The sequence below is a fragment of the Oxyura jamaicensis genome, chromosome 2, assembly GCF_011077185.1.
Source record: "Oxyura jamaicensis isolate SHBP4307 breed ruddy duck chromosome 2, BPBGC_Ojam_1.0, whole genome shotgun sequence".
Taxonomy (NCBI): Eukaryota; Metazoa; Chordata; class Aves; order Anseriformes; family Anatidae; genus Oxyura; species Oxyura jamaicensis.
In genome coordinates this window covers 90,620,579-90,647,187 of record NC_048894.1, presented here as the reverse complement: position 1 = coordinate 90,647,187, position 26,609 = coordinate 90,620,579, and the positions used below count along the sequence as shown (strand labels likewise).

At 34.8% G+C, this 26,609-nt stretch overlaps 1 protein-coding gene across 5 annotated transcripts in view; it reads left to right on the top strand.

Moving 5' to 3' along the window:
• Positions 1 to 23,323, top strand: part of PTPN3 (protein tyrosine phosphatase non-receptor type 3) — a 123,110-nt gene extending 99,787 nt beyond the window's left edge. For all 5 annotated transcript variants that reach the window (XM_035317782.1, XM_035317783.1, XM_035317784.1 and 2 more), the window contains 7 exons: positions 854 to 944; positions 1,205 to 1,266; positions 2,602 to 2,748; positions 9,427 to 9,555; positions 17,011 to 17,156; positions 17,784 to 17,919; positions 20,854 to 23,323. In XM_035317782.1, the coding sequence (XP_035173673.1) occupies positions 854 to 944; positions 1,205 to 1,266; positions 2,602 to 2,748; positions 9,427 to 9,555; positions 17,011 to 17,156; positions 17,784 to 17,919; positions 20,854 to 20,931 (789 nt within the window). In that variant the 3' untranslated portion in view covers positions 20,932 to 23,323. The remainder of the gene's footprint in view (positions 1 to 853; positions 945 to 1,204; positions 1,267 to 2,601; positions 2,749 to 9,426; positions 9,556 to 17,010; positions 17,157 to 17,783; positions 17,920 to 20,853) is intronic.
• The last annotated feature ends 3,286 nt before the right edge of the window (positions 23,324 to 26,609 follow it).

Here is a 26,609-nt window from a genome sequence, read left to right as displayed (position 1 = left end):
CAGGAAGTCTTTTAATAGAATATTTTTTTATGTTATTCCCCTTCTCTTAAAGTAGGGGATTTTAGCATCCTATTGGTTTCACCTAATTTTATGTGTGAAACCATATTCTAAACCCTTAAACAAGAAAGATGTAATTACGTCTTTGATAAATGTCTCGTGAAGTACTTAAAACACTGGCACAGCCGGGTTACTTACATTTGTAAGTTGCTTTCATGTATATTTAATACAGCAAAATTGTAATTGTATAATTGCATTTCTTGATTTGTTGTTGTTGTGTTTTTCCTCCTGTACTCTTTATTGCCTTAAACCATGTTCTCCACGCATTTTGATCTTAAAATTTATTTTTGGTTATATGCATATTTGCCCACATTCACTTCAGATAAAATTTGAGAGGTAGAGCTTGGCCCAAAAGAAAGGGAGTCACATCTTAAGAGACTGTGATAAAGATTTGCTTTTTCTAATATTTGCAGGGTTGAATGTAGTAGTTTTCATCCAGAAGATGTTTGAATTTTTGTATTACAGTTGATTCCAAGAAATATCAGTCTGTATTTTTTTTCTTCTGATGTTTTTTATTGCTCAGTTCTTTCACGCTCATTTTCAGTTTTACTTCTAGCCCTCCCACAATTGTGTGGTACATCTTATAAGACAAAGACTTTGCAAGAAAACAGTCTGTGTATATCAGTGATTTGCATATTTTCTCTTTTTTCCTAGAAATTCTTCCAGAGATGATGATGGACTAGGAATAATAGAAATTATTTTCACATAAAAAGATACATGTATATAAACAAAACTCAGAAATTTTGCACAGTTGTATCCCTCAAAAACTCACCTATTTTTAAATTCTGCCTTGCAGCAACTTTATAGAAAGAAACCAGGGTTGGCTGTTACGTGTGCAAAGGTACCTCAGAATATGGACAAGAATCGATACAAAGATGTTCTACCTTGTGAGTATTAAGTACAGACTTTTTGCATATTTTTGTACTCTAAATGATAGTTTATAAGACTGTTGTAGTTAATTTATTTGTAAAGATTTAATTATATTATCCAAGTTATATAAATCTTCATTTTATTTTCAAAAAGATCTGTTTTGTTTTGTAACCTGCTGTTTATGTCTGCAATTCCTCATTTTTTGACTTAATAAAAGGGAAGCATGACCCCTAATTTCTAATTTAATTTCTTCTTTATTTTATTTTTTTGTGTGCAGATGATGCCACAAGGATAATACTGCAGGGAGATGAAGATTACATTAATGCGAATTATGTGAATGTAAGTCATACAGAGACCTACATTTGCTCACTTTCTGTATTACAATAGCAGACTAAATTTTTAAAGGAATTTTTAAGCCTTTTTTAAGGAATAAGGGTTATTAATTTTACATTTTGGGGATTCATAAATGTAAAAGATGTGTAGATTCATAATGTAAAAGAGGAGATGTCTCTTGTGAAACAGGTGGTCACTCTGATACACATGCAATCCACCATAACTTTCGTATACTGCATGACATAATTTTGTGGGTTTAATATTTAGCTCCTTATGTAGACCCGAGAAAACGGGCAGCATTCCAGACTAAGCTTTATTTTTTAATAACATTTTTAATGAAAATTGTCTTTAGGATTTTGTCTTGTGGCTGTGAATAATGATGCATTAAATTGATGAAGCAGAGCAGTTAACTCTTGTAGGTTTTTGTTAGTTACTGAAAGTGTTTTCCTGTCTGATTAGAGTCTTGGAGATTAAAAATAGTTTAGCATTGCTTAAATTAGGTATTTTGTCAACTTTAATTTCTCAATAAATACCTCAGAAAACTTGGAATTGTTTGAACAGTTCTTGTCTGTCAATCACATTTTCAAACCTGTTGTTTTTCTCGTAGCCTTTGACTGTATATTTTAAAATAAACCTTTCCAAATTAGCTTGTTAGCTAATTTAGGTATTAGGACCAATCTTTTTCAAAATGTAGATGAAATCTGTAATTTTGATTCAGCTCTTTCAGTAAATCATTTTTCTCTATTTTGTAAATTCTGAGGTTGTCTCCTATAACTTAAGCCTTTTTCCTATAGAACCGCTTACAGCCTATCAGCTATACTATAAAGGGTCCAGAAGAGAAACCAGAACTCTCATTGCTTAAATCACGAGTTTAAGATGGGGGACAAGGAAAAGGGGCGGGGGGGAATGTTTGTGTATCAGATACATTTGCAAAAGAATAAACTATTAACTTACTGTATCCAGTATCACCTATTATATAGCTTTTGCTAGTGTACCTTTGGTATACCTTGCTGTTACTCCTTACTAAATATTAAAGAAAACTTTGAAAGCTTTGCAGTTTCAAGTTTTGAAATACATTTTCAGTATTAATTAGCTCTTCATATTTCAGTTGAAGGGATGTAGTATCTATAGTATAGAATTTGTTTAAATTAAGTGTTTGAAGATTATCACATAACAAATTGTGATCTTGATGGTCTTCTTGCTCAGCTCGTATTCTTAATCTTTCCTCAAAACTTCCTCTGTTTGAATGAAATGCTGGATATTAAAAAAAAAAAAAAAAAAAAAGGCACTAATTGAGTAGTGAGAACAAATTTTACATAGGGCGTTTCTTTCTCCTTATAGATGGAAATTCCTTCTGTGGGCATTGTGAACAGGTACATTGCTACACAAGGACCTCTTCCTCACACATGTGCACACTTCTGGCAAGTTGTCTGGGATCACAAGCTGTCATTGATTATTATGTTAACAACTCTTACAGAACGAGGACGGGTAAGTATATTCAGGTTCTTTGTATGCTGAAGAAATATACTATGCCTTTAAACTATTTCTCCCATTGTTATGATTAAATAACCCTAAAATAGGCCATCTTATTCTGTTAAATCATTTCAGTCAAGGCCAGACTTTCTGAATTACTTAGAGGAAGAGATTTCTTTTTTTTTTTTTTTCCTGTTACATTTCTTTGAAAACAAACCAGTTTTCAGATAAATAGAAATTGCTGCACTGAGTCTGACTGTGTTGATCAGCTAGCTATTGCATGCTGTCCTTTCCCATAAGAACCGAGCTCCATGTTGCAATGACCCAGTGGTTCAGCCCGTCTGCAAGTTCTGAGCACATTGAGGAAAACTTCCAGTTGGGCTTCAAACCAGAATCTGCCATTTCACTACTTACTAAATTAAGCATGTTAGTGGTCAGAATATAACCTGCTTGCTTTTACTTAAGTCAAAGGTTCTTTCCTAGAATTGCACTAATTCTTCTAATTTTGCTTAAATTCTAGTGTTCCGTTAGTTTCAGGATAGTAGTATAATAATAATAGCATAATTCAGGATAATCAGTGAAAATTAAAGCAATATCTGTTGCGTTTTGTTGTAGTTTGAGTTAAGGTGTCCTTTTTAGTTTTAAAGATGAAGGTTTTAGGTGATTAAAGAAATGAATTGTTTTTGAAGTTTCAGAAGCTAAAAACTGAATACCTTTACCTTAGTAAAGGTATCTTTAGTTTATCTTCATTTCCTGAATCTATTCCTTAGTTTGTCTTTATTTCCTGCACCTATTCTATGCTATCAAATTTACCTGGCATCCCAGTCAAAAACTAATGTTTTTGGAATGCAAGAGACCAAATATTTGAGGTCCTAAATATCATCATGATTGAGAAGGAACACTTAAACAACAATGTAATTCCTCATCAAAGTGTATGCAAGAAGTGTAAAAGCTGAAAAGAATAAATTTTAACTGTGGTCAGACCACGCAGATATTCATTTCAGGTCGGAAATAAGGATAAATTTCTTCTCAGAAAGAACATTCAGGCAGTGGAAAAGGTTGCCCAGGGAAGTGGTGGAATCACCATCCCTGGGGGTGTTCAAGGAAGGGTCAGACCTGGCGCTTAGGGACATGCTTTAGTGGGTGACATTGGTGGTAGGATGATGGCTGGACCAGATGATCTTGGAGGTCTTTTCCAACCTTAATGATTCTGTGATTCATAAAGACAGACGTTATTGAACATCATCTGGTATAAAAACGCTCTTTTATCTTTCCTCTGTATTGCAATCAAAATAGCTTCCTTTTCTTAAGAAGCACAGGCCAATATTTGTCTGTACTTTTCTCAGTGAGTCGGAACTTTAAAGGCAATTTGCAGCTAACTTCTAACCATCCTGCCTTTGCATTTATGTACCATGCACTTTCTGAGTTTTGTTTACATTCAGATGTGACCACAGTTTGTGGGTGAATTTTAGAGACAGAAAAAGATGTACAACTTTGCCAGAATATCCCTATTGGCAAATGCCATGCCTCTTTTCAAGCCCCAGAGATCTTGTATTCTAGATGTATATATCTATTTTCAACAGTGTTAAGATTTATAGCATGTGATAAAAAAAAAAAAAAAAATCCAGTAAAGTTCCCCCCCCCCTTTTTTTTTGTAGAAATGACTGCACTGTATTTTGACTTACACTGAAAGGAGACTACTACAGTAAAAGATATGGGCACAACAGTTAAAATTTGAATATTTTTTTTTGTAAGTCATTGAAAACTGAGACCTAAAAAGACAGAATGAACAAATTGTAACATTTCAAAATTTTCAGCCTCAGCTATAGTAGTTAAAAAAATAAATAAATAACACACTTAACACAGTGGTAGGCTTAAAGGTTAAGTCATTATTGGAGCATATGAACTGAGTGTGAGGCAGAGGGCAAATTACACTTTCCTGCATCAGTAAGTGTTTCTGGGCCTATGTTTCTAACTCTAGCATTTTGACACAGTTAGTCCTTTAAGAGATCTGTCTTCAGTCTTATGTCTGACATTTAAAAAAAAAGCTCATGTTGCTTATCTTCCACAAATTACACTCAGATGAACTGAAGTTATTCATCAGTTCTTCTAGTTTCTTAGCTCAGTTTTCCCTAGAAAAATGTGAAGGGCAGCTTTCATTATGTGACCCAGTTACTTCATATTATTGTCCATACAATAACTTTCTGTAAAGTATTCTTGCTACAAGTGTTTATAAACATCATTGTGCATTAAAAATATTTTCACATTAAAACACAAAATGTTGTCAAATGGAAAAATGAAGACTTTTTCTTCCCATTCAGTGAATTGCTGTCAAAAACTAAAGTTGTGCATAGCTCGTAGTGGCATGAAAGAGGTATTAACCTGAGCTGAGGAAGTTGTCTTTACCTAGGGTTGTTTCATTTCCTTCACCACTTTCTTTCAGGGGTAGGGGACAGGAAACCGTTCTTAAGGACGCAGCTGGATAAGTACCAGGCGTGCTGTACTTCAAGAGGAGTGCATGTTAAGGAGTGACAGAGTGCTGTTAGTCTTTTTCCTGCTTGCTCTTCCTGCGCAGGCTGAGTTATCTCTTAGGACCCCCAGAAACAGAGCATGCCTTGCTCTTGCCTTTAGCCATGAGACTGCAGTATTGGAGGTGGAGGGGGAACAGACTGGTGTGCACTTGTGTGCTTGCTTTTTCTTGCTAGCACAGAGTAGCTGGGCTCTGCTGCTATTTCCTACCTACTGTTAACTATAGAAACAGTGTTCTTACAACACTAGTAGTTCATCTAATTACTATTTAATGTTTCTCATATTTATAATATAACATTTTAATTAATATTTGTAATAAACCATTTATGCATTACAGCGTGATGTTGCTTTAAGGTTAAGCTGCCTTATTGAAAGTTTAACTGGGTCCCACTGGTATATACTGAAATCTGTATAGATTTTTGAACAGTGGCCTTGGTGAGCATTGATCATCACTGATTTGGTAATGCAGTTAGTGTAGATGATCGTGGTCATCGAAAAGTCTGTCATGTCCTTTTGTTGAAAGAAAGGCATTAGATTAAGTTATTTAGGGCTCTGCTGAGGCAAGTCTTACACAGTCCCAGGAAAGGATATTCCATCTCTTGTTTGAACCTAAGAAGTGCCAATGTTTAATTGTTGTCTCACATATTCTGAGGTTAATTGTTCTTAATAGCGAAGACCTAGTGAAGACATCCTTGTGAAGACAGCACACCCTTTTGTATAACTGCCTTTTAGATATTGGATGCCTGCTTAAATCCCCCTGGATCTTTTTCTCTAGACTGAACAAGCCCAGTTTCTTCAACCTTTCTTCATATGTCAAGTTACCCAATCCTTTCCTGATCTAGGTGGCCCTCAGCTGGATCCTCACAATTTTTTCATGTCATTTGCAGTGGCATACACTCTCTATTGATTGTATATCCATCCTGAGACTTTACTTACATTCACATGAAAAGCAAGGTCTCTTACGATTTTCTTCACTAAGTGACTTACAGCTTGGTCTTGTACTTCATTTTTGTATAGTAGCTTTTAAAGTTTCAAAACGTATCTTTACAGATAGATCTTTAAGTTGTGGAAGTAGGCATATAGTTGTAGACTGTGCTTTGGGGAAATAAATACTTTCATTTTCTTCTTTGAGTCACTTCAAACCTGGAAGACTTGCAAGTGGTTGTTTTGTCTTTATGATGAGATGTTTCCTGAAGATGTCTACTTTTAACACCTGCTTCATACGCATTTTCAATTCTTAGTTTATTCTGTAGTAAAACCATCCAGAAGAGCTGGACTTAGCGCTTCATGACCTTTTGTGTAGACAAGAAAATTGTCAGTGCTGTGTTTCAGTGAGTTCAGCTCAGCTCTTCCTCTTTCTCTAACCGTATGTCCCAGACTTCCTTCTCCCTTTCCCTTTGATGAAAACAAGTACAGGTTTTTGACCTTTCATGTAGTGTCCAAACCATTTCCACTGGTAAAACTGAATTAACAAGCGTGTTTGGTTGTGGCTGACTTGTTATAGATCGGAGTGCGTGTAACTGCATGCAGCTCCTAATTCTCACAGACCATGTTTGCCCTATGCTGCCTAGCTTCTAATGTGCTTGAGGCAGACTTTACCAGTTATAAACCACTATGATGAAGCTGAATATGATTTTAAAGCTACTCAGTATCTTCCAGGGAATCTTAATCAGGTTACTTTACACAATTCAAAAGCAATATATTCTCTGTACAGACCTGAAAAATAGAAAGCCACAGCTTTAACTGAACTGGAAACTAGATCCACAGCATTCCCACCTGCTTGTACATGATCTGTATATTTCTGCTCAGTGAAGTTCAATGCAGCTGGCTGGAAAAACATTCAACACAGAGCAGGAATATCTTATTTTACAGAGTGCTTTAAGCAGTTTATTTCTTTCAGGGATATTCTGGTGTGTTGTGCTGAGTGAAAACCTGGACTAGCATATTCTCTTTTTTTTTTCTTGCACTTTTTTTTTTTTTTTTTTTTTTTGTCAGCATTTATCTCAGCATTTTTTTGGTAGCATTTATCTCTCTGTAACTGAAATCCTATGACCACTTTGTAAAACTTTATACCAGTCTGATCAAGTCTTCAACTGCACTGTTCTGCAATACAGAGCTCTGATGCTCATTCAGTGTTTGTGATGGAATGTAAGTGAGAAATGTGCTCATCGAACTTTGCCCTGCTTTTCAAATCAAACCATTTGAACAGAGCAGTAAGCAGTATATGCCAGAAAGCTTATCAGTTTTGAAGTGTAAATCCTAAAAAAAGTGAGAGAAGAGCTAGACTGCCCTGACTGCTCATACTGACATCCTATAGAAGCTGAATCTTCTTACCTTAACAATCATCTATGGAAAATTTGGGTCGGGGAAAGAGGAGCTAAGTCTGTACCTCTAACTTTGGAAAGAACAAATGATGGTAGTTTGACAGCATGACTGGCAGTAGTCTTAGGGTCTTAGATGCTGTCAAGGTTTTGATTCTGAATGACAGAGAACAATGGAAAATGATGATAGTGTAGTATCACTAGTAGCAGAAGAGAAGAGGTAGAGAAGATAAGAAGAGGTATGCCTAAGGAGAGAATATGTGATTGAAGTGGTGGACTAAGCTAGTTAGCTAGGCAGTGGCACTTTTTTAATGACACTAGAGGGTCAAGATTGCATTTTTCGAGGCCAATTTTCGAGGATGTTCATGTAAATGAAGTGGAATTTGATGAATGCCCAAGCAGGTGTCATCTGAAGATGAATGTAAAGGAAATATATAGCACCTTATGAGATTTATAGATAAAACCTTCCCTTCAACTTTTATCTTGTCTTTCTCATGCAAAAGAAAACTTGCCATCCCCTTGAAAAGGGGGGGGACACCTCTGAAATGTATTAATTGTTTTCTCTGCTACCCTTGTGACCAGGACTTTACAGCTAATTAAAAGGGGGTGTTAAAGCCTTTTTATGATAGAACACTGAAATAAAATTCCTAAATCACCAGTGAATCCCAGAACTTTAGACTGCCACGCTCTCTCTTCTATCTGCACTAGCTGGTATACCTATTCCATTTACCAGTACATTTACTTTCTCAATGCATCTTGGAGTTGGAAGACTTCCCTGTAATTACGTGCATGCACAAGAGCACCAACTAAAGTTAATTGTGTTAATGATTCTGATCCTGGACACTGGTTTTGTTTTCAGGGAATATCTCAATTTTCATGTATATTTAAATCTGAGCATTATATGTAACGGTGCATTGTTTATCATTTGGGGGAAATATCATTGTTTATATGAAATCTCAAATGTTTATATAAAATCTCAAATGTTTGAGGCCCAACTCATATTTGAAAAGCAAATTTCACTGACTTAATAAAAACTATTTTGCAGGGTTTTCTAAAACATTCTTTTTTCTTCTCACATCAACATAATGTTGGTGACTTTTGTTAGGCATTAAACAATAAATACTGCATTTTTTATGCCCTTAAACTGAATTCAGTTCTGAAGGTACCTCTGCAGATATTGTTCTACCTATCTGCTTAAAAGAGGCAACTCTGAAATCCATGTAGGTCGCACAGGGTCACGTTACTTAAATTTTGATTATTCCAGAGGATGCAGATTCCACAGCCTCCTAGAGGAGCTTGTTTCTGTGCTTGACCATTCTCACCATATTTTTTTTTGCCAACATCTAATCAGAATTTTCCTTTTTGCACCATCATTCAGTCGTCTATTGACCTTGCATTACACTCTTCTGGGAGATGTCTGTCTGTCTTCACCATAACCTGCTATTTGGTAGCTGAAGATAGTAATAAATCCCTGCCCCCCAACACACACACAAACACACACACATGCTTTCCTTCTTAAGATGGAACAAACATGTTTCTCCTCCTAACTTATGCTTTTAGAAATTGTTTTCAGAGATGGCAGTTCAGTACTAGACAGAAAGCTCTTATCTTACATCATGTTTATTTGATTTTTTTAAAATTATAAATGTCCAACACCGCAAGTTTATAGAGAGTTTAGCCCATTCTGTTAAGTTAGGTTCCAATTTGGATGTAAACACCTCACCAACAAACGAGAATAGTTGCTCCTTGAATTCTCCGAAACATAGCATAGGTGAGAAGGGTAGAAACAAAAGTACTTGTTTAAAGTCTTGATGTGTACTTCATTTTCCTTCTGTCTCCACAGACAAAATGTCATCAGTATTGGCCTGATCCACCAGATGTAATGGAATATGGCAGCTTTCGTGTCAGATGCCACTCTGAAGATTGTACAATTGCATATGTTATTAGAGAAATGGTGGTTACAAATGTTGAGGTAAGTGCCTGCTGTCTTAAATTATGTCAAAGCAAGCTGAATGAATACCTATGTAGATAGGTAGATACAGACTGTGAGTATACACATCTATGTATAAATATACACATTTCATAAAAGATATGTGTATATATAATATGAATCAACATCGTATGGTTATTTCTCTAGAGCTTCCTGAAAAACATACTTTCTGAAGGGTTACATTGTCCGGTAGTATGTTAATCCATTATGCTGTACAGGTACTGTACACTTCATAACGAAGTGTGGTGCTTCGCTGTAAACATGGTTGCAGTCACTGATTCTTCACAAATATTTAGATTTTCAACGAGTTTTTTTTCTAAGTTACTGTGCTCTTTCAAGGTTAAAATACGGGGCACTTGGCTGATAGCACGTGTGACTAGAATAGCTAGCAATGAAGCAAATCACAATAATGACAATTTTAGAGAAGACACAGTTTCACCAACTCCTTTTTATCGGCTTTCGTCACTGTTTTAAAACACCTTAGCTTGTAATAGTTTTTGCTAACGAGAGGGTTATAAAGCAAAGCAGAAGTGAAATACATGGAATACTTCTTACGTATGACCCATGTATTTATGTTGTGAAGTTCATGTGCAGATCATATCTATACCTCCCACAACCTGAATATAGGATCTGAAGTTTGGCTTTTGTTCATAAGTTCTCCTACATTTCTTAAATATTTCCCTCTATCTGTTTTCCAAAATTCTATGGTCACAAGTATTTTCTAAAAAGATGAATGGTTTATGCTATCGTAAGATACTTGTATAAGAAATCACTGAACTGACCAAATGTTAATCTACAGTTTTAGTGCTAGTCAATCTTCTGTGTGATTGTGCTGTAGTCTTAGCAGAGTTGCTAGTATTAACAAAACAAACAAACAAACAAAAAGGTTTTAAAGTGCAATGTTTAGTTGGCATTCTTACAGCAAGATCACCAGTCCTGTGGTCTCATAAATTTGTAACTGAATCAATTGAATCTTGACAGTGCACATAAATTTGTCTTAATGTGATTCAGATTTCTGTTGTAGTCCTAACTGTGCAAGATACTAGTGTTTATGCTATTCAAAGATCTTTCAATTGGGTTGTTTACAGTGTCTTGGTTTCTAGTTATAAGAAACCATCCAGTCAAGGAGCAGTAGGCAAACTTTTATTTGCTGTCATTCAAATAAATGGATTGCAAATTAAATTTGGTTAGGTAATGCTTCTCCCCTCCAGTGCTCCTTCCTGGCTAGTGTTTATCACTGTTTCATAATTTTGAGTAAATTCACCAGTATTCACTATGAGTTTGCACTTCTAGTGTGTTGTTACTAGCATGTGGTATGTAAAAATCCTGTTGATTTTTTTTCATAAAAGTTTTTTTGAGATAAAGGCAATGTAAGAGCTTGGTGTGCTTTTCAGACATAATAACAGATTTAATAGTACAAGGATCTCATATCCAAAGTTGTCCCCTGGAAGCTATCGGTTGAGAACATAATTTCTAATGCAAAGGCATATGCTTGCTCAGAGTTCATTTTCATCAGACAAAATAGTGTGATTTTAAAAATCATTCTAAATTCTTCAAATAACTCTAAAAAGCTAGGCCTAGGTGGATGCATTTTTGCTGAGGAGGAGATTGACTGCATTCTGGTTTTTAATCCCTTTTTCCACTAAGAGCAAGCTTGCTTATACAGTTAAATGGAGTGGTCACATTCAAGCACTCATCATCCAGCTGCCCAATGCAGTAAAAACAGGACTCTAATAAGAGGAAGCCTTGTGTCAGTGTGGTATTTCAGATGAGGAATGTACAAAGATTTTTATTTCAAAATCTAGTGAAAGAAACTCTTTGAAACACTGAAGGATCTTGAAGTATCTCCTTGTTTTACATACCATTTGACATTTGTGCTGCCTTTTTTAAGCTGATCAAGTATATTCTCCTGGGGGCATCTTCTGCTTAAAAGCAGAATTTGCAAAGCTTTATGTATGCTCTCTGTCACAAATATTGTGTTGGATTCTTTGAAGAATACATAAAAAGTCATCGGAATTCAAATCAGGGTTTTATTAGTCCCTGAGTTAATGTGAGCATCATTGGATTGGTCTTCATGAAGTAGCTTTTAGTAGTAAGATGGATAAAGCTTCAAACCTCACAAGAGACTTGATTCCTGTTGGAAAGGCATATTTGTGAAAGATTTTCCTGTGTATTAAGTTGCTCAGGTTTCTGATTTGTCTTAAGGGAAAATAGCTAAAAAGAGAAGTTTATGAAATGATGCCCTTGGCCTTTTCTTCATATATGTTCGGAAGATTTGAGGAACAAGAAGCTTTTTAGGATTATTCTGACACAGTTTATCTTGGTGCTTCTTTACCTGTAATTGAAGATCAGTTAGTGACTGCAGATCTATGAAATACTTGGAGCTTTTCTAAGCCTTTTGAAATGAAATATGGTTTAATTTCTGGCTCTTCTGCTTTCAAGACCAAGATTGAAATCTATCCTATAGTAAAAGGAAGAGAAATTATATAAAGAACTAAGTCTTGGTTTTTTTGTTTGTTTTTTTAAAGCAACTTCAAAACATTTTTGGCCCATTTGTTCTGGTCCCCCAAGGAAAGAAATTGTGTAGTGCAAGTGCTAAATTCATCACACAGTGAACTATTTTGTAAAACAAGGTAATAGATTACTTTTAATCATTCAAAGAAAAAATAAAATAGAATGAGAAGCCTGAGGAAATCTTTCACTCAGTTTCCTCAAAGATAATTACCTTACAGTATACCAACCTCTCCAATTGTAGACAGTTACATTTTGAGCATTTTTTTTCTGGTTTCCTCCACCTTTAAAGAAGCATTTTTCCTGATTTCAGTTAAGTTTAACTAGAACCCAGCTGTGAAACCTAACAAAGCCGTGAAGACAATGCTTGCTGAAGCATATTATTCAAAGAGCTTGAAATAAGAAGAAATGTTGCAGGTTTTTTGTTGTTTTTTTTTTCATTCCGCCACATCTTGTTAGTTGTTTCCAAAGTGCCCTGTCATTCTCCCACCTGATTTGTTTTATTAACTCCAATAAATCATTCAACCAAAAAGAAAAGAATTCAATGTTAAAAAATGGATTTAATTTAATCCTTTAAAGACCAATTACACCACTGCCATAATAACGAGTGAGCACCACAGGAGATCACTGACAACCCGAGTCAAGATGATTAATTAAGACAATTCCTTGTGTCATAATATGGACTGCTTAACGTGATTGTGCAGACGATGACAATGCAAATAGAGGGATTTGGGGAGAAAAGCTTCTTTTTAATTTAAAAGCTATCACTTTCTATTGGCATCACAATGATGGAGAAGGTGGTTTGAAGGAAAAGGAAATAAATTGAAGTAGCAATTCAAAGAAATTGAAAATTAAGCATAAATTCACTTTGCTAAGGAATGATATTGCTGTTTGCTGAAAGAAGGTAAAATTGCAAGACAAAGAACAACTGGTATCTTTCTGTTTATGAATGACCAGTATGCAGGTTTTCTAGTGATTGCATTAAATTAATATTAGGTGAAACAGAGATAAAATAGATAAGCAACACTTTCTGCTGTAAACAGCTGAAAATAGAATCTTCGTATTTTTTTAGAGATCTTAATTGTTTAGGCTTAGGCATTGCATGACATTTGGGAATTTGAGGGAAAGGTTCGGTTTGTTCATGTTACAGATTCTTGCAAAACTTTCAGTGAAACAACCTATCCACACATTAAACAAGACCTTGTATTTTCTTTCCAATGATATCTATGTAAGTTTGACATTGTCACTACCGTCTTGAAGAAACCTGCTGCACTGCAGAAGTACTTTAAATATGAAGTGTCTGGTCTGGATGGATTCTTTTCTGTCAAATACTCATGGTAGAAGAAAATAAGTTGGTTATGAATAGTAAAAATTTGAAGAACAAGGGTAGGTTTAAAGTTTTATAGCAGGCGTGTCAAGAGGCATAATGAGATGGGAACAGAAACTAAGCCTTAAGCCTGATCATTGAGTTTCTGCTTTTGCGATATTTGTGAAGCCCATTAGCAAAGAGCATACCTTTTTCTTGCTTAGAAAATAGGTCCTTTGATAATAGGAACATTTTAAGGTTAATGCAGTAAAATATCTGTTTTTGTAAAATATCTGAAGATTAAATTATAGCCTAAAGGAGAAAAAAAAAAAAAAAAAAAAAAAGGAAAGAAAAAGTAAAATTCAAACTCAATTGCTCGGACTTTTAGAAAAGTCAAAATTTAATGTTGACTGCTTGAACCTCAATTTCCTTCCTTCCATATGAGTATTATAATTCTTAGCTGTGTGTGCTCTTTTCCTGAAGAACACCTTATTTTTTATTTATCAGGGAGAGTCATTTTAGCAGAATGAAATGAGGAATCCAGCTTTGTGGTGTAATTATAAGAAGCAAGGAATAGACTACCAAAAGATGAAGGATGGATATTTTTGTTGCTAAAAGTTTTGACAGATTGTCTGCTAAGTGGTACAGCAGCTATTTGAGAGATTACCTCTGCCAAGCCTATACTTTGTCAGGAGTTGCAATCCCAGAGGCAGACTTATTAGAAAAAATCATGGCTCTTTACCCTGACTGTTTTAGAACAAAATCCAGGATGTTAGCTTAACCACAGTGAAGCTATGTATGCAATTAGATGTCTTGAATTTGCACAGAAATAGCAAGTGCAAGTACGTCTCTTTTTTGGCCAGCATTTTTGCTGCAGTGATAATCATCATGAGCAGAAGGAAAATAACAAATACCATGGGACACAGGTATGACGTCTTAGACCTCTGAAGCTGCTTGCTAAGTAAATGGAGGGGGGGTGTCAAGCCCTGATGCAGCTAAATATATGTGTGTTTAGACTTGTAAAAAAGGACTAATAAAGCCAGATTTTATAAAGAGAAAATTTTCATTTATCAGGAATCAGGATGCTACTATAGCAATTGTCACTGAAAATCTTAGGAGTAAGGATTTAAGCTGACTTGCTGACAATAATGGTTTGATAAGCAACTTGAGTGTAACAAGAAGGTATCTCTTAATTTTTCATTACCAATTTTGTACAAAGAAACAGGGTCTGGTTGGAATAACATGTTTAAAAATACTGTTAATAGGACATGCACAGTGGGGCTAACCACGGAACCAGTAACTATAATTCTAGCACTTTTTTGTTTAGCTTCTGAGCACTAGGTTTTAGTAACTGGTCTTCTTGCAAGCAGTTTCAATGTGTTGTCAGTATTTGGCTGACTGATTTTTCACAATTCAGAAGCTGATTTTCACTATGAGTCTAAAGACTTAAAGATAAAACAAACAAACAAACAAAAAAACTAGAATTCTAGACTTCACAGTAATAGTTTTGTATTTTCTGAATGAGACTTTATATTAGAGTTCAAAAACAACTAGTTCATGAATATGAACATGAATATGCATACTGTTTACAGCAGCTTTAACTTACTAATAAAAATTGAAGCCCTTAAAATACTTTGGCATTTTGAAAAGCAAATGATATAGCAATTAAGTTTTAACAATGTGTATCTCGGAACAGCACAACCAAAAGAAAAACAAGCTGATTATATAAAAATGCCAATAACTAAAAAACTACGTTGAAACTTGAGAAATACCTGGAGTAACTAATGGACAAGTACATTGGTCTCAAGGAAAGAGTAGGGCACGTAGCAGAAAATGAAAGATGATCACACAAGAAGAAGCTGTTTTGAGGACTAACAGCATGCTCTTACAGTGTACTCTTACTCTGAAGAGATCTTATGCAATGTGCTTGTTGTACTTGTTGTCTATAAACTACCATTTAAAAAAAAAGTCAACTCAATATATTCAGGCCTGGATTACTAACAAGTAAAAATTAATAACTAACTCTTTCCTCTTTTCTGAGCTTATAAAATGCCTTTTTGGTGAATTTCTGTAATTATCTTGCCTGGAATAAACCCATTTCCTAGCACTCTGCTTGGTACATAAGCAGTAGGTATTCTGTCACTTTACTTGTGTGTCTTACTGGCCTGCTCCCTGGGAGTGGAACCACTTCCCCTAATGGAAGAGGAAAGCAGAAATCAAAGTCATTTAAAACAGGTCATAAATTTCGGTAACTGTTAGCTTAAGGACAAAACGATAACAACCTCTTGAAGTCACTAGCATTATGAAAGCATTCTTGCATGGACCATTAGTGAGAGGTCAGCTTTTATAGACTAATGCAGTGATAAAGGAGGGTTTTATTTCAGTAGGGTGTCAAATGCTAAGTTTGACTATGGAGATGGGTAAAACACAGCTAACAGTTTAACTGTTGCTGAACAAGTGGAAGGAATAAAGGGACAATGTGAAGGCTTGTTTCAGTTTGTGAAGAGAGAGATCCTCATTGTATGATGCAGCAGAGCTTTTTCTTTAGTTTTTGTTTTTCTCTCCACCCTAATCATTAGTTATATTTGTAGCATAGCAGAGGAGCCCAATCTGAATGCAAAGGTGATTGAGTGGTTTCCTAGTCAAAATTAACAAAGAGTTAAATTGAAAGAACTTCGGTAAAACTTTTTTTTAGGTATAATTGAATGAAAAACAAACAAAAAAGCTCTTCATAGAGCAGAATCTTCCAAGTAGTTACATTGTGTTTGTAAAGAAAAATGTTTTTCTGTGATGGAATAAAAATCATATGTTTACAATGAACACACGTATCTATCTATATACAATTAACGATATATATGGTGTTTTCTAACAAACCATAGTTTGAGCAAATGTTGCAGAAAACTTTGTATTGTGACTGAATTTGTAAGCACACGTATATTTAGAATAGCTACACAGCTGCACTTTGCGAGATTGAATTGGACTGCAGAATGAGATAAAAATGGCATTCGGTTATTTCTTAGGAGAGAACCTAATAGACTGCAGGTAACAAACAAGTGATATGAGTCTTCCAGCACAGACCCAGTAGGCCAGCATACTGTTCCTAAATACTGTAGTACTCAAGGACATATAGCTCCTTTTTTTTGTGAAATGTAAAAACCATGCTTTTGAGCTGTGATTGGGCAGCCCCAATACCCTGTTGTTGTTCTGAATGCGTCTTCTGTTTTCAGCTGTTTTTGTTTCTTTTTTCTATTTTTCTATTTTTCGTTCTGTACCAAATTCTTGTGTGATACTGTTATGAGTAAGTCTTGTAGCATTTTACCTCAGGTGAATTGTTGATGTCAAGGTATTATTGGTCAAGAGTCAATAAATTAAGAAATAGAAAATCTGTTTAGGTCACAGAAATTAAATTTGGTACCTCATTAATTTAGCAAATGTTAGTCTTTTGCATGTAAAGAATTACATGTTTATGCTTTACTCTGAACAATAAAACAACAAACATTTTCAGTGTCGTACATCTCACAACATCTGCAGAATACGCTCTCTGTTAAAAGTATAACTTGTGTCTGTCAATACAGGAGTTGTAACACTGAACACTTTTTGAAAACCTTACTATATTTTAGACAGAACAGCAGCACAATGTCACCCATCTCCAGTACGTTGCTTGGCCTGATCATGGTGTTCCTGATGACTCCATGGACTTCTTGGAGTTCGTGACCTGTATGAGACCAAAGAGAGTGGAGAATGAGCCGGTCCTCGTTCACTGCAGGTACTTGTGTTTTAAAATTCTGATTACAGATTTGGTTCAGCCTTAGAACAAGCATTTACTTTGAAAAGTGTCTGAAAGGCAGCAGATAGTTTGAATTAGATGAAAACGGTAAGACTATGCAATACCAAAACAAGGTGATTTTTTTTCTCTTCCTTTCTCCTACATTTTTTTTTGGTGAAAGTGCTTAGTTACATAAGTATCACAGAGCTGATAATCTGTAACATAAGTTGTTCTCCATTTTCATCCACCACCAAGCCTCTAAACTCATCATGAATGGTACTGAAAAGTTTTTCTGTGGTTAAAGAACCTGTCAAAAAGCAGTCATTTAGCTCTTACCTTTTTAGTCAAAAATACAAAATCAGTACATGTAGATTATTAGCAGCCATAACTGTTAAAAATCATTAAGTGGGTAGGTTTTAATTTTTTTATACAAAAACTATTTTCTTAATAATCATTGGCAAGAAATATTACTGAAGTTGCTTTAAAGATAGGCTATTTGCACTGTTCTAGTCATATAAAAGTCTTTCTGTAATTTGTAAGGCTATTTAGCATCATAACATTGTGATAAGAACCTGACATATTGCAAAATCCTAATTTTATAGACTATTTTTCTATTACGTTTCACAGTGCTGGAATTGGTCGCACTGGTGTACTGGTCACTATGGAAACAGCCATGTGCTTAATTGAAAGAAACCAACCTGTTTATCCACTGGATATTGTACGAAAAATGCGAGACCAGCGAGCTATGATGGTGCAAACATCAGTAAGTAATGGAGATGGAGAAGGAAGCCTCATTTTCTGTATATTGCACTTGTTAGGTTTTAAAACAGATGCAAGGTGTTAAATGACCTAGTTGTATGAGTCTTCAGTTGCCGTTATATTTCATGCTTCCTACATTTAATATATCTTAACACAATGAAAAGGGCTGCTTTACTTGTTAGGTGTGTATTTAACTGTTTATAAATATTTCTTACCTTGCAGTTAAAAGGTGATTTATTTTTATACCTTGCAAGTAGTTAGAATACAGAAAGTCACCTACCTAAATCACGTGTTTATATTCCTTCATCTAAATTCTATGCAGAAAGCTAAAATAATTTCTTGGTTTTCATTCTTTGTACACAGCTTCATAGGTCATTGTTAAACTGAAGGTAAAATTGAAGGGTTTGTGCTACAATATGTAGAGGGAGTAAAAATTTAATAGGAACAACATACGCATCTTTTTCAATTGTGCTGCTACTCCAGTTTAGGAGAACCAAAGGGCAAGAATGAAATTGAGGAAAAGCTAGGTAATACCAATAACTGAAATAGGAAAATAAGAGGTGATATTTTTTTTTAAAGATGGAGATGGTTTGATAACAATTTGAGATCACGAGGACAATTCTACTAGCTATGAAAATGAACTTCTTGATGTTAGAGACAAGGGATGGGAGGCTCCACTTCCTTGTATAGAAGTTGAATAACAGAATATTAAGCATGTGTTATCTAAAAGCTAAATGCCCTACAGCAAATCAAAGTAAAGTGGTCTAGACCAACAAAGTCAGTAGTTAAATCTTTTTTCTTTTTCTTTAAAGAAAAAAAAAAAGAGCTTTGGTTTCCACTTGAATGGGGGAATCCCAAAATCACAGAATGTTTAAGGTTGGAAGGGAGCTGATCCAGGGGGGTTGCTCAGTTCTAGCAGTCTGGCCTGAAGCATGTTCAGGAGCTCATTAGAGACATCACATGCTCCAGCTCTGAGAAGATGATATACGTAGCCAGATGCATATTGTGAGTTAAGATCAGGGCATACTCGGTAAGAATGGACTTAGCAGAGCTATTAACAGATCAGTTTAGTGTCTGCTGTTAATCATGCAAAAGCTGTAGTTTCTCAGAGATCTGTAATTTAGTTATCAGAAACAGGAAAACAAAAGCTTCAATCACTATAATGATGCTACAATAAAAATTGTATAGCTGTATGGCCTTCCATTTGGAGGGGGGTGGGAAAGCACTACATTCCATTAAAGAGAAATTAGTTATATTACATGAGGTAGAAAATAGTGCTTTTAGGACATACATAAGAACTAGTTACCAAATGAACGGTAGGAATGCAAGCAACAGATAACAGCAAAGAAAACAAGTAGTCAGAGCCTGAGTCAAAGGAAGCAATGCTGAAGTGTTCATTCATATTTGTTCAACAACTTGATCATACAAAGGAGTTAATGGAAGTAGTGAACAGCACTAAATATCACAGTTGACTTGTTCAGGCAGTAAAAAATATGCAAATGAAAATAAGGGAAAAGTCAAGGTAATTAAGAAATAAAGACAAAAGAACAAAGTGATATTGGAGGTGGGAGTAATTGACTGAAGGGTTGAAAGAAAAGGCAAGAAAATTGAGATGCAGAAAATGAATTTCTATCTCCAAGTTTTCCTTAAGCTTTTCTGTACTTAAGAGAAAATTTATTGGACATGTATGGACAAGAATAAAGTTTGCAACTATTGGTATTGAAATGCAACATGAAGTCCTTCACAATGTGAGCATCGTCTTTTAGTCCTGTCCTGTGGGAGATACTGGGGGAATGTTGCCAGGTCCTCCTGGAGAGCTGATGAGAGCTGATGTAAAAGGGCAGCTGAGAGAACACTTCAAATATGTAAAAAGGGATTCAGAAAACATGAAGTTGTGCTTCTCCTAATATGACATTGAGATTTCCAGAGAGGTGCTCATTCAGGGCTTTGCAAGAGTAGTCAGAAGTTCTTTTGCAGGAGGAGTATACTTTCATCCTTGTGAATTTGTTTAAATTTCCATTATCTTGTGTATATCATAAATATTTGTTCTGCCTACATGGATTTTTAGTTGTGTTATCAGTCTTATTGTAATGTCAACTTGTATCACTTTTCAGAAAGGAGCTCACAGGCAAATTGGTTTTAACAAATAAGTACATTGAGACATCATGGAAAATCAAGCCTTGTAATAGTATAATTCAGAAAGCAAACGTCTAATTTGTGAAAACCTTATAAAAGCTAAATGAGCTCCAAATGTTGAGGGACAAAAAAATTAATGTGGCTGCTACTCTTCAAAAAATACTAATTCCAAAGGTTTTGATCACTTTCTGCAATGACAGGAGATGATGTGTGGCCTGATTACAAATTTAAAATTGAGCAACTCTATCTGCTGCAATAGTGTAGCCAAAAAAAAAAAAAAAGTTTTAGTAAGGTATTATGGAGTCTATCAATATATCCTACATGATAACTTTAAATGCATTTTTGGTTATGTAGCCAAAATGTGTCCAGTAATATCTAACGGCAAGATTGGCAAGATTAGAGTACTTGTAATTACCAGGTAACAACACAAAAAATATTTAGGTGAGATTTATAAAAGGTTTAAATATCTTGTTGGACTACATTCAAAACAAACATGAAAATTTACATACCTTTCACAAATAAATTATATTCTCTGGGATTTAAGATCGTTCTTTTAAATTTAGGTATTGGGTTTTCCTTAGTGTGAGACTTGTAATGCTTCTCATTGAAACAAGTAAATGTTCCATTTGTGTCCTGTGAATGCAACCAGGGGAGCTGGATTTTCTCCTTGTCTTTGTACCTCCTCTCCTGCCATTGTCCAGGAGAAAAGAAAGCAGTGAGACTGTTACCAGTATTAAATACTACCATATAATCAGGAGTTCTAACTAATCCACCAAAAATATTTTTGTTTTTTCTTTTACAGAGTCAATACAAATTTGTTTGTGAAGCTATTCTTCGTGTTTACAAAGAAGGTTTAATTCGACCACTGGATTCCAGTTAGCAGAGCAGTGAAGGATGAAACTATTTTCCCCTAAAAAGACTGCTTTTTAAGTAAAGCAGAGGCTTGTTTCTCAAAGCAACTAGAATGGACTAGAAGCCCATGGGAAGACAGATGAGCACATTTGAACAGTGGCACTTTAAATTTCTCAAGAAAATTGCTATATCGTGTACAGTATAAAGAAATCGTGTAGATAAATGAGAGCAATTGTGTGTAATATGCTTTATTTACATAGGCACCATAAACAATCATGGAAACCATAATACATATCTTATCTTTCACTGCCTTAAAACACCCCTTTCTCTGGAAGTTACAAAGGTCCTTGGGTTCCTTTTGAAAATACAAAAGGAAAACTACTAGTATTGAAATTATTCAGTTTAAGAAGGTATTTAGTATCTTTGTATTGTATGGAAGTTCATTGAAGGTGAATCTGTACCGTTCTTATTGGGACGCTAAATATTCATGAGAATGTAACCTTAACTTCAAAAGGCTGATGAAAATCTTCAAAGGCTAATGCATAACTACTGTACGTTAAGACCTGGAGAAATTAGGTATTCAGTTTCCATAAATCTATTAGTATGCCGGCTGTTATAATATGCTGTATCACTGTTTGTAATGTGCAAAATGATGCTGCATTTATACAGGTGGTACAGTCTGCATCTTCTCTTGATAAATTTTACTTGCAGTTTATCCTTTCAACAGTGACCTATTTCTTAGTGTTAGCTATTGTATTTCGTTTCTTTCTGTTTCTGCTGTCCTCCTTGACACTTGTTTTTCATTGCTGTTTCCATATGTGGACTGAAACATTTTAACCTAAAATGAGGTTTTATTCTCCTTCACCTTTGTTTCCATGTGTATTATGAGTTCTCAGATGTAAATGTGGATTCATGTTGCACACGAGTACTAGACTTTTGACTTGCTGTATATGCAAAGTAGTCTAATCCGATACTGGAAGATAAATTACTACTGAACCCATCAAATATGTTGCTGCTAATTCAAGGTGTGAAGCTTACAAGGGCACGGGTGTTGCTAGTGTTCAGGTGGTGATAAAACATTGACTTGCTGCCCTTCAGCAAAAACTGTACTCTTACCCAGTGAAACAATTCTCTGTTGCAAGAGTTCTCTGGATTTTCTGTGTTTCTTGCTTTGTGGAAATGCAGCTAAATTCACATGAAGATTGACATAGAAAGAGAGAATGAGTTTGTACATTGCTAAATAATTCACCCTAAGGTACACTGGTCTCCATTTCATTTCAAATGGGAAAATTGGACTTTCTGAACAATATAACCACATTTGTATGATGTTAATTTATTTTGTGTGTGCTTTTTGATTACCCTGAGATAGTTCTTCATTTTTGAATGGTGTTTAAAAAAAAAAAAAGAAAAAATCGAAGGGACTGTTTAAAACTATGTTATTTAAAAGATTAGCCCTAAATAAGGAAAAACATTTGAGGCATATTAGCCAGATGTTTATATGTATATAGAAGGAAAAATTAGACAATTTTCTTTTTAGATATATATATATATATATATATATATATATTACACATACACAAACTTTCAGATATATTTTAGAACTATGGTTTGTATTATGGATATTGTCATATATCTGGAGTTTCATTCTAGAAACTGCCACGGCTGTACAATATGCATCTTTCATGTTACCAGAAGGTTGTGTTTGTTGTTTGTTTTCCCCAGGATGACTGAAAAGTGAATGTAGTGTGTGATAAATTGCTAACCCTGGTCTCCTGTAGGCCTAGTCCTTTCTTCCAGGTTACATTATTAGTTATAAGTAGAGAAGAGAAGATACCTGGTTACTATTTATTGATCAAAAGAGAGTTTTTTAGTTGGAACACACAGGCTCATTGGCAACACAGAAATCATCTTGACTTTGTAGGTTAAAGTGTGAATAAATTTGTGTTCGTTCTTATATATTGCATTCCAGATTCTACCTTTGCTAAAGATTTTATAGTGCACTGGGTTTTTAAAATTCCTACTTAATTGGGCACAGATTGGAAGGCAAGAGACTAACTCTGGTTCACTCTTCACTTGCTATACTGCATCAGGCCACTCAGTCTACCTGTGGCATCAAATGTGGAATACTTCTGGACCTGCACATTTTGCTTGGGAAGATTTTTTTGAAAAATGCCTGTGAAAAGTTGTACAAGTACAACGTGTCTGCAATTGTTTGGGAGAACACTGAGGAGTGAGAAAACGTGAGTAGTGGGCACTGAAGAAGCTGTGCTTGCTGGCTAGTTTTTTTAAAAAAGCTCTCTTTTGTAGTAACATATGTGCCTTTCTGTTAAATCATCATCTTCTGAAGTTGTGCTGTGACCAGATCTAAGAGTTGTTGCTTGCAGGTGGTATGACTTGTAATTAATAGCTTGTCAAGAAGTGAAAAAGGCACAGGAAAAAAAGGCAAGAGAATAAATAGTAAGAAAATACTTAGAGCGTCTCTGTGACATTCTTTTCTTTCATAGAAGTAGTTGATTACTTACTGCTTGAGTTCAAGGTTAATGACATGTTCCTATTACTATTTATGTTTCTTCAATTTACCAAAACTTGGTAAATTTCTTTAGTATGTAACTCCAGCCTCAAGATACATGTTATAGGTTTGACTTGCGTTAGTGTGTGTCTTTTTACTTGATGATGGTCATATTATGACAACTGCTGCTCTTATTCTGGTAAAGTTAGATGGTTTCAGTAATAGTATTCTTGAACTCTTACTTGGATTTTAATAACTTGAAATTTCTGGCCACTGATACTTTGCTTAAAGCTATAAAAATGGTAATCTCTGTATTATTTGATTCTTTTTTTTTTTTTTTGTAAAACCTCAGAGCAAATATTAACCACACAATTGTCTTGTGCATTGTGTCCATCTTTATTTCAGTCTTGCTGGGTTTTGCACATGTACCTGTAGGGTCCTTATGGGAGAATGAAGGGCTTTTTATATTCTCTCTGTCCTGTATGATGGCTTTGCAGTGAACAATGTATGCCTTAGATCTGATCTTGCAACCTAAGGATAATTATACAAACATCATCTTAACTGCTGGCTTTTGTTTCTGAAAGAATTAGAAAATTAAAAACTCAGCTGCTTGATTTTTCTTGAAAGAGTTTTAACTGCTAACACACAAAACGTTTAACTGTGCTAGGAAATCGACAAACAGCAGAAAATGCTGTGAAGTCAAGATTCTATATAATCTTCCTAAACTTTTTAACCTTTTTTTTTTGTTTGTTTGTTTATTTTGTTGTTTTTTTTTTTGCCTCTGTTTGTGTGAGCATGATGATAAGCATTCAAAATTTCTAGCATGGTGGAGGATGAGGAGGGAAGACCTTTGAGATTTTCACCACTGTGAAATACACTAACAAGAATTCCTCAGAATTAAACAAATTTTGATTAAGTGGCTTTGTATTTGATACAGAAATAACTAAGATGCTATTCACTGTGTCTTCAAAAATATTAAAAGGGAGCACTTCTGAGATAGAGGTGGGAGGGAGAGATCTTTATTGAAAAGGCGAAAAAATAGAGCTATAAACCATGAATGCCCTTTGTGTAACAGGATGTATAAAATACAAATCATTAAAATACAACCAAACCCCTTGAATAGTGATATTCTGAACCAAAAAATAAAAAATAAAAAATAAATTTTAATCCAGGGTTTTTCTCTTTATAATCTTGTCTTTAGATGTTGGTACTAAGTTATATGCAGTCAAGATATACTTAAGAGTTCAGAAATACCTTTTAATGCATACTCTTTTTCTTTCTTTAACAGATGGTTTTCTTTTCTTCCCTTCTTTTCTACTATGCAATACTTGGTTTTGAATAAATAAATCTATCTACAGAGCTGTATCTCTGAAATACGTAATGAATTCTGCATTTGATTTATGACAAGCATAATACTGTTTTACAGGACAAGATCCTCCTTGTAGATAGTGTTCTTAGGTGTCAGACGGAATGCATAAATGGTCCACTGGTTGAAAATAGACGTGGCGTGGTTCATTTCCGATCAATTAAAATTTAAGCATTGTTACTTCACTGACAACAGCTTTGTTGTCATGTTCTTAAATGTAACATTTAGATGAAAACTTATTTTATTCATTCATATAAAGCTTTTCCAGAGTGCACGCTGGGAAGTGTTTGTGCTGGTAACCTGCAATTAGTCTACTTGGTTAAAAGCATTTATGAATTGAAACTATACAGAAGGTAAAGTTGTGTCATGAAGCACATTGTTCAATGGCAGTTGAAAGCCAAGTGAATGATTAATTCATTATATAAAGCATAATGTTTTGATTAAATGGATTCTCATGCATTTAAGTTCTGACACTGATAGTGTTAAGCCATCTCAGATTACTGTCTATTCTAACAATAGCATTATATTAACAGTTTAAATATAGCAATTTAATGAAATATGGGTTAGTTTTAGTGTACTTTAATGTTTCAGTTGTTCAGTAGCTGTACAGTCTTCAAACAACAGTATCCTCAATCACTATAACTTGCCTTAAGAGGGAGAAAAAAAATCTTGTAATGCAAGAGAATGACTAGCGTGTGATTTTCGATGGACTTCACCATTTTTCAGCTCAGACTAACCCGGTCACAGTAGTGCTCTGATTTGACCATTGGTAAAGATCAGTGGTGGAGGACCATGAATGTAATGGAAAAAACAAATTCTGTGGACTGCCGACACTGTTTAGTTTGGGCTATAGTTAAGACACCGGTAGCTATTGTCTTTTTTCTTTTCTAAACAGTGTCAAGTTCATCTTGAGAGGCAACTCCAGGAACGGGAAGCAGAAGGCACCTTTTTAGACCTTTCTGATTTTATCTTTCTGATTTTATTGCAGAATATTTTGATAAGAGTCTTAGGCAGCATGCTCTTTTGAGCTTAGCTGCAGTTTTTGAGTCTTCAATGAAATTTGTATTTAAAATATTAAAACATTGCCTTCAATGAAACACTTCAGTTTACCGTTAGTTTCTCAGTTACTTTCTTGGCTTTCATGATGTAATTTCTTGAGTTGTCGTTGTTTTACCTTATCAGACACTTTCAAGTTTCTCACAACTGTAAAACTGTAGGGAATGTCTTGTTCAGGGCAGATAAGATCTGTATTTTTATTTTGTTTTAAAAGGGGAAAAAATGTTTTAAACAGCTGCAGTAAGGATGGGAAATGCATTTTTTCCCCTTTATGGAATCCTTTTCTATGTACTAATTGCATCATTTATCTTGGAACACTTTCTTTAGTAAAAAGCTCTACTGTTGGGATTTCATTTTTGTCAAACTGACCCAGAAAAGAATTAGAAGGTGAATATTTTCCTCACTTACTGCTGTTTTTAAATAACATCACACAAAATTCAAATCTTTCCCTTATAAAAAAATATTTTTACTGATTTTTACTGATTTTAATTAGTGTCTTTTTCTGTGATGTATATGGAACTTGTATGGGGCTGGGTAACTGGTGAGGTTGCCCACATGCAAAGAGGAAGCATGTTTTGCTAGATCAATTAAAGCCATTAGCAACATCAGTTACCAGTTAAAGTCAGTCTGTCATCATATTTCTATCAGCTGTTTCTTGACAGGTCGTCTTTGGAGCTTGCTCTCCAACATCAGGAAATCATCTTGTGTTAAACTAAAATAGATGTATTTTTTTTGTTTGCTTTTGTGTTTTTTTTTTTTTTTTCAAAAAGAAAAA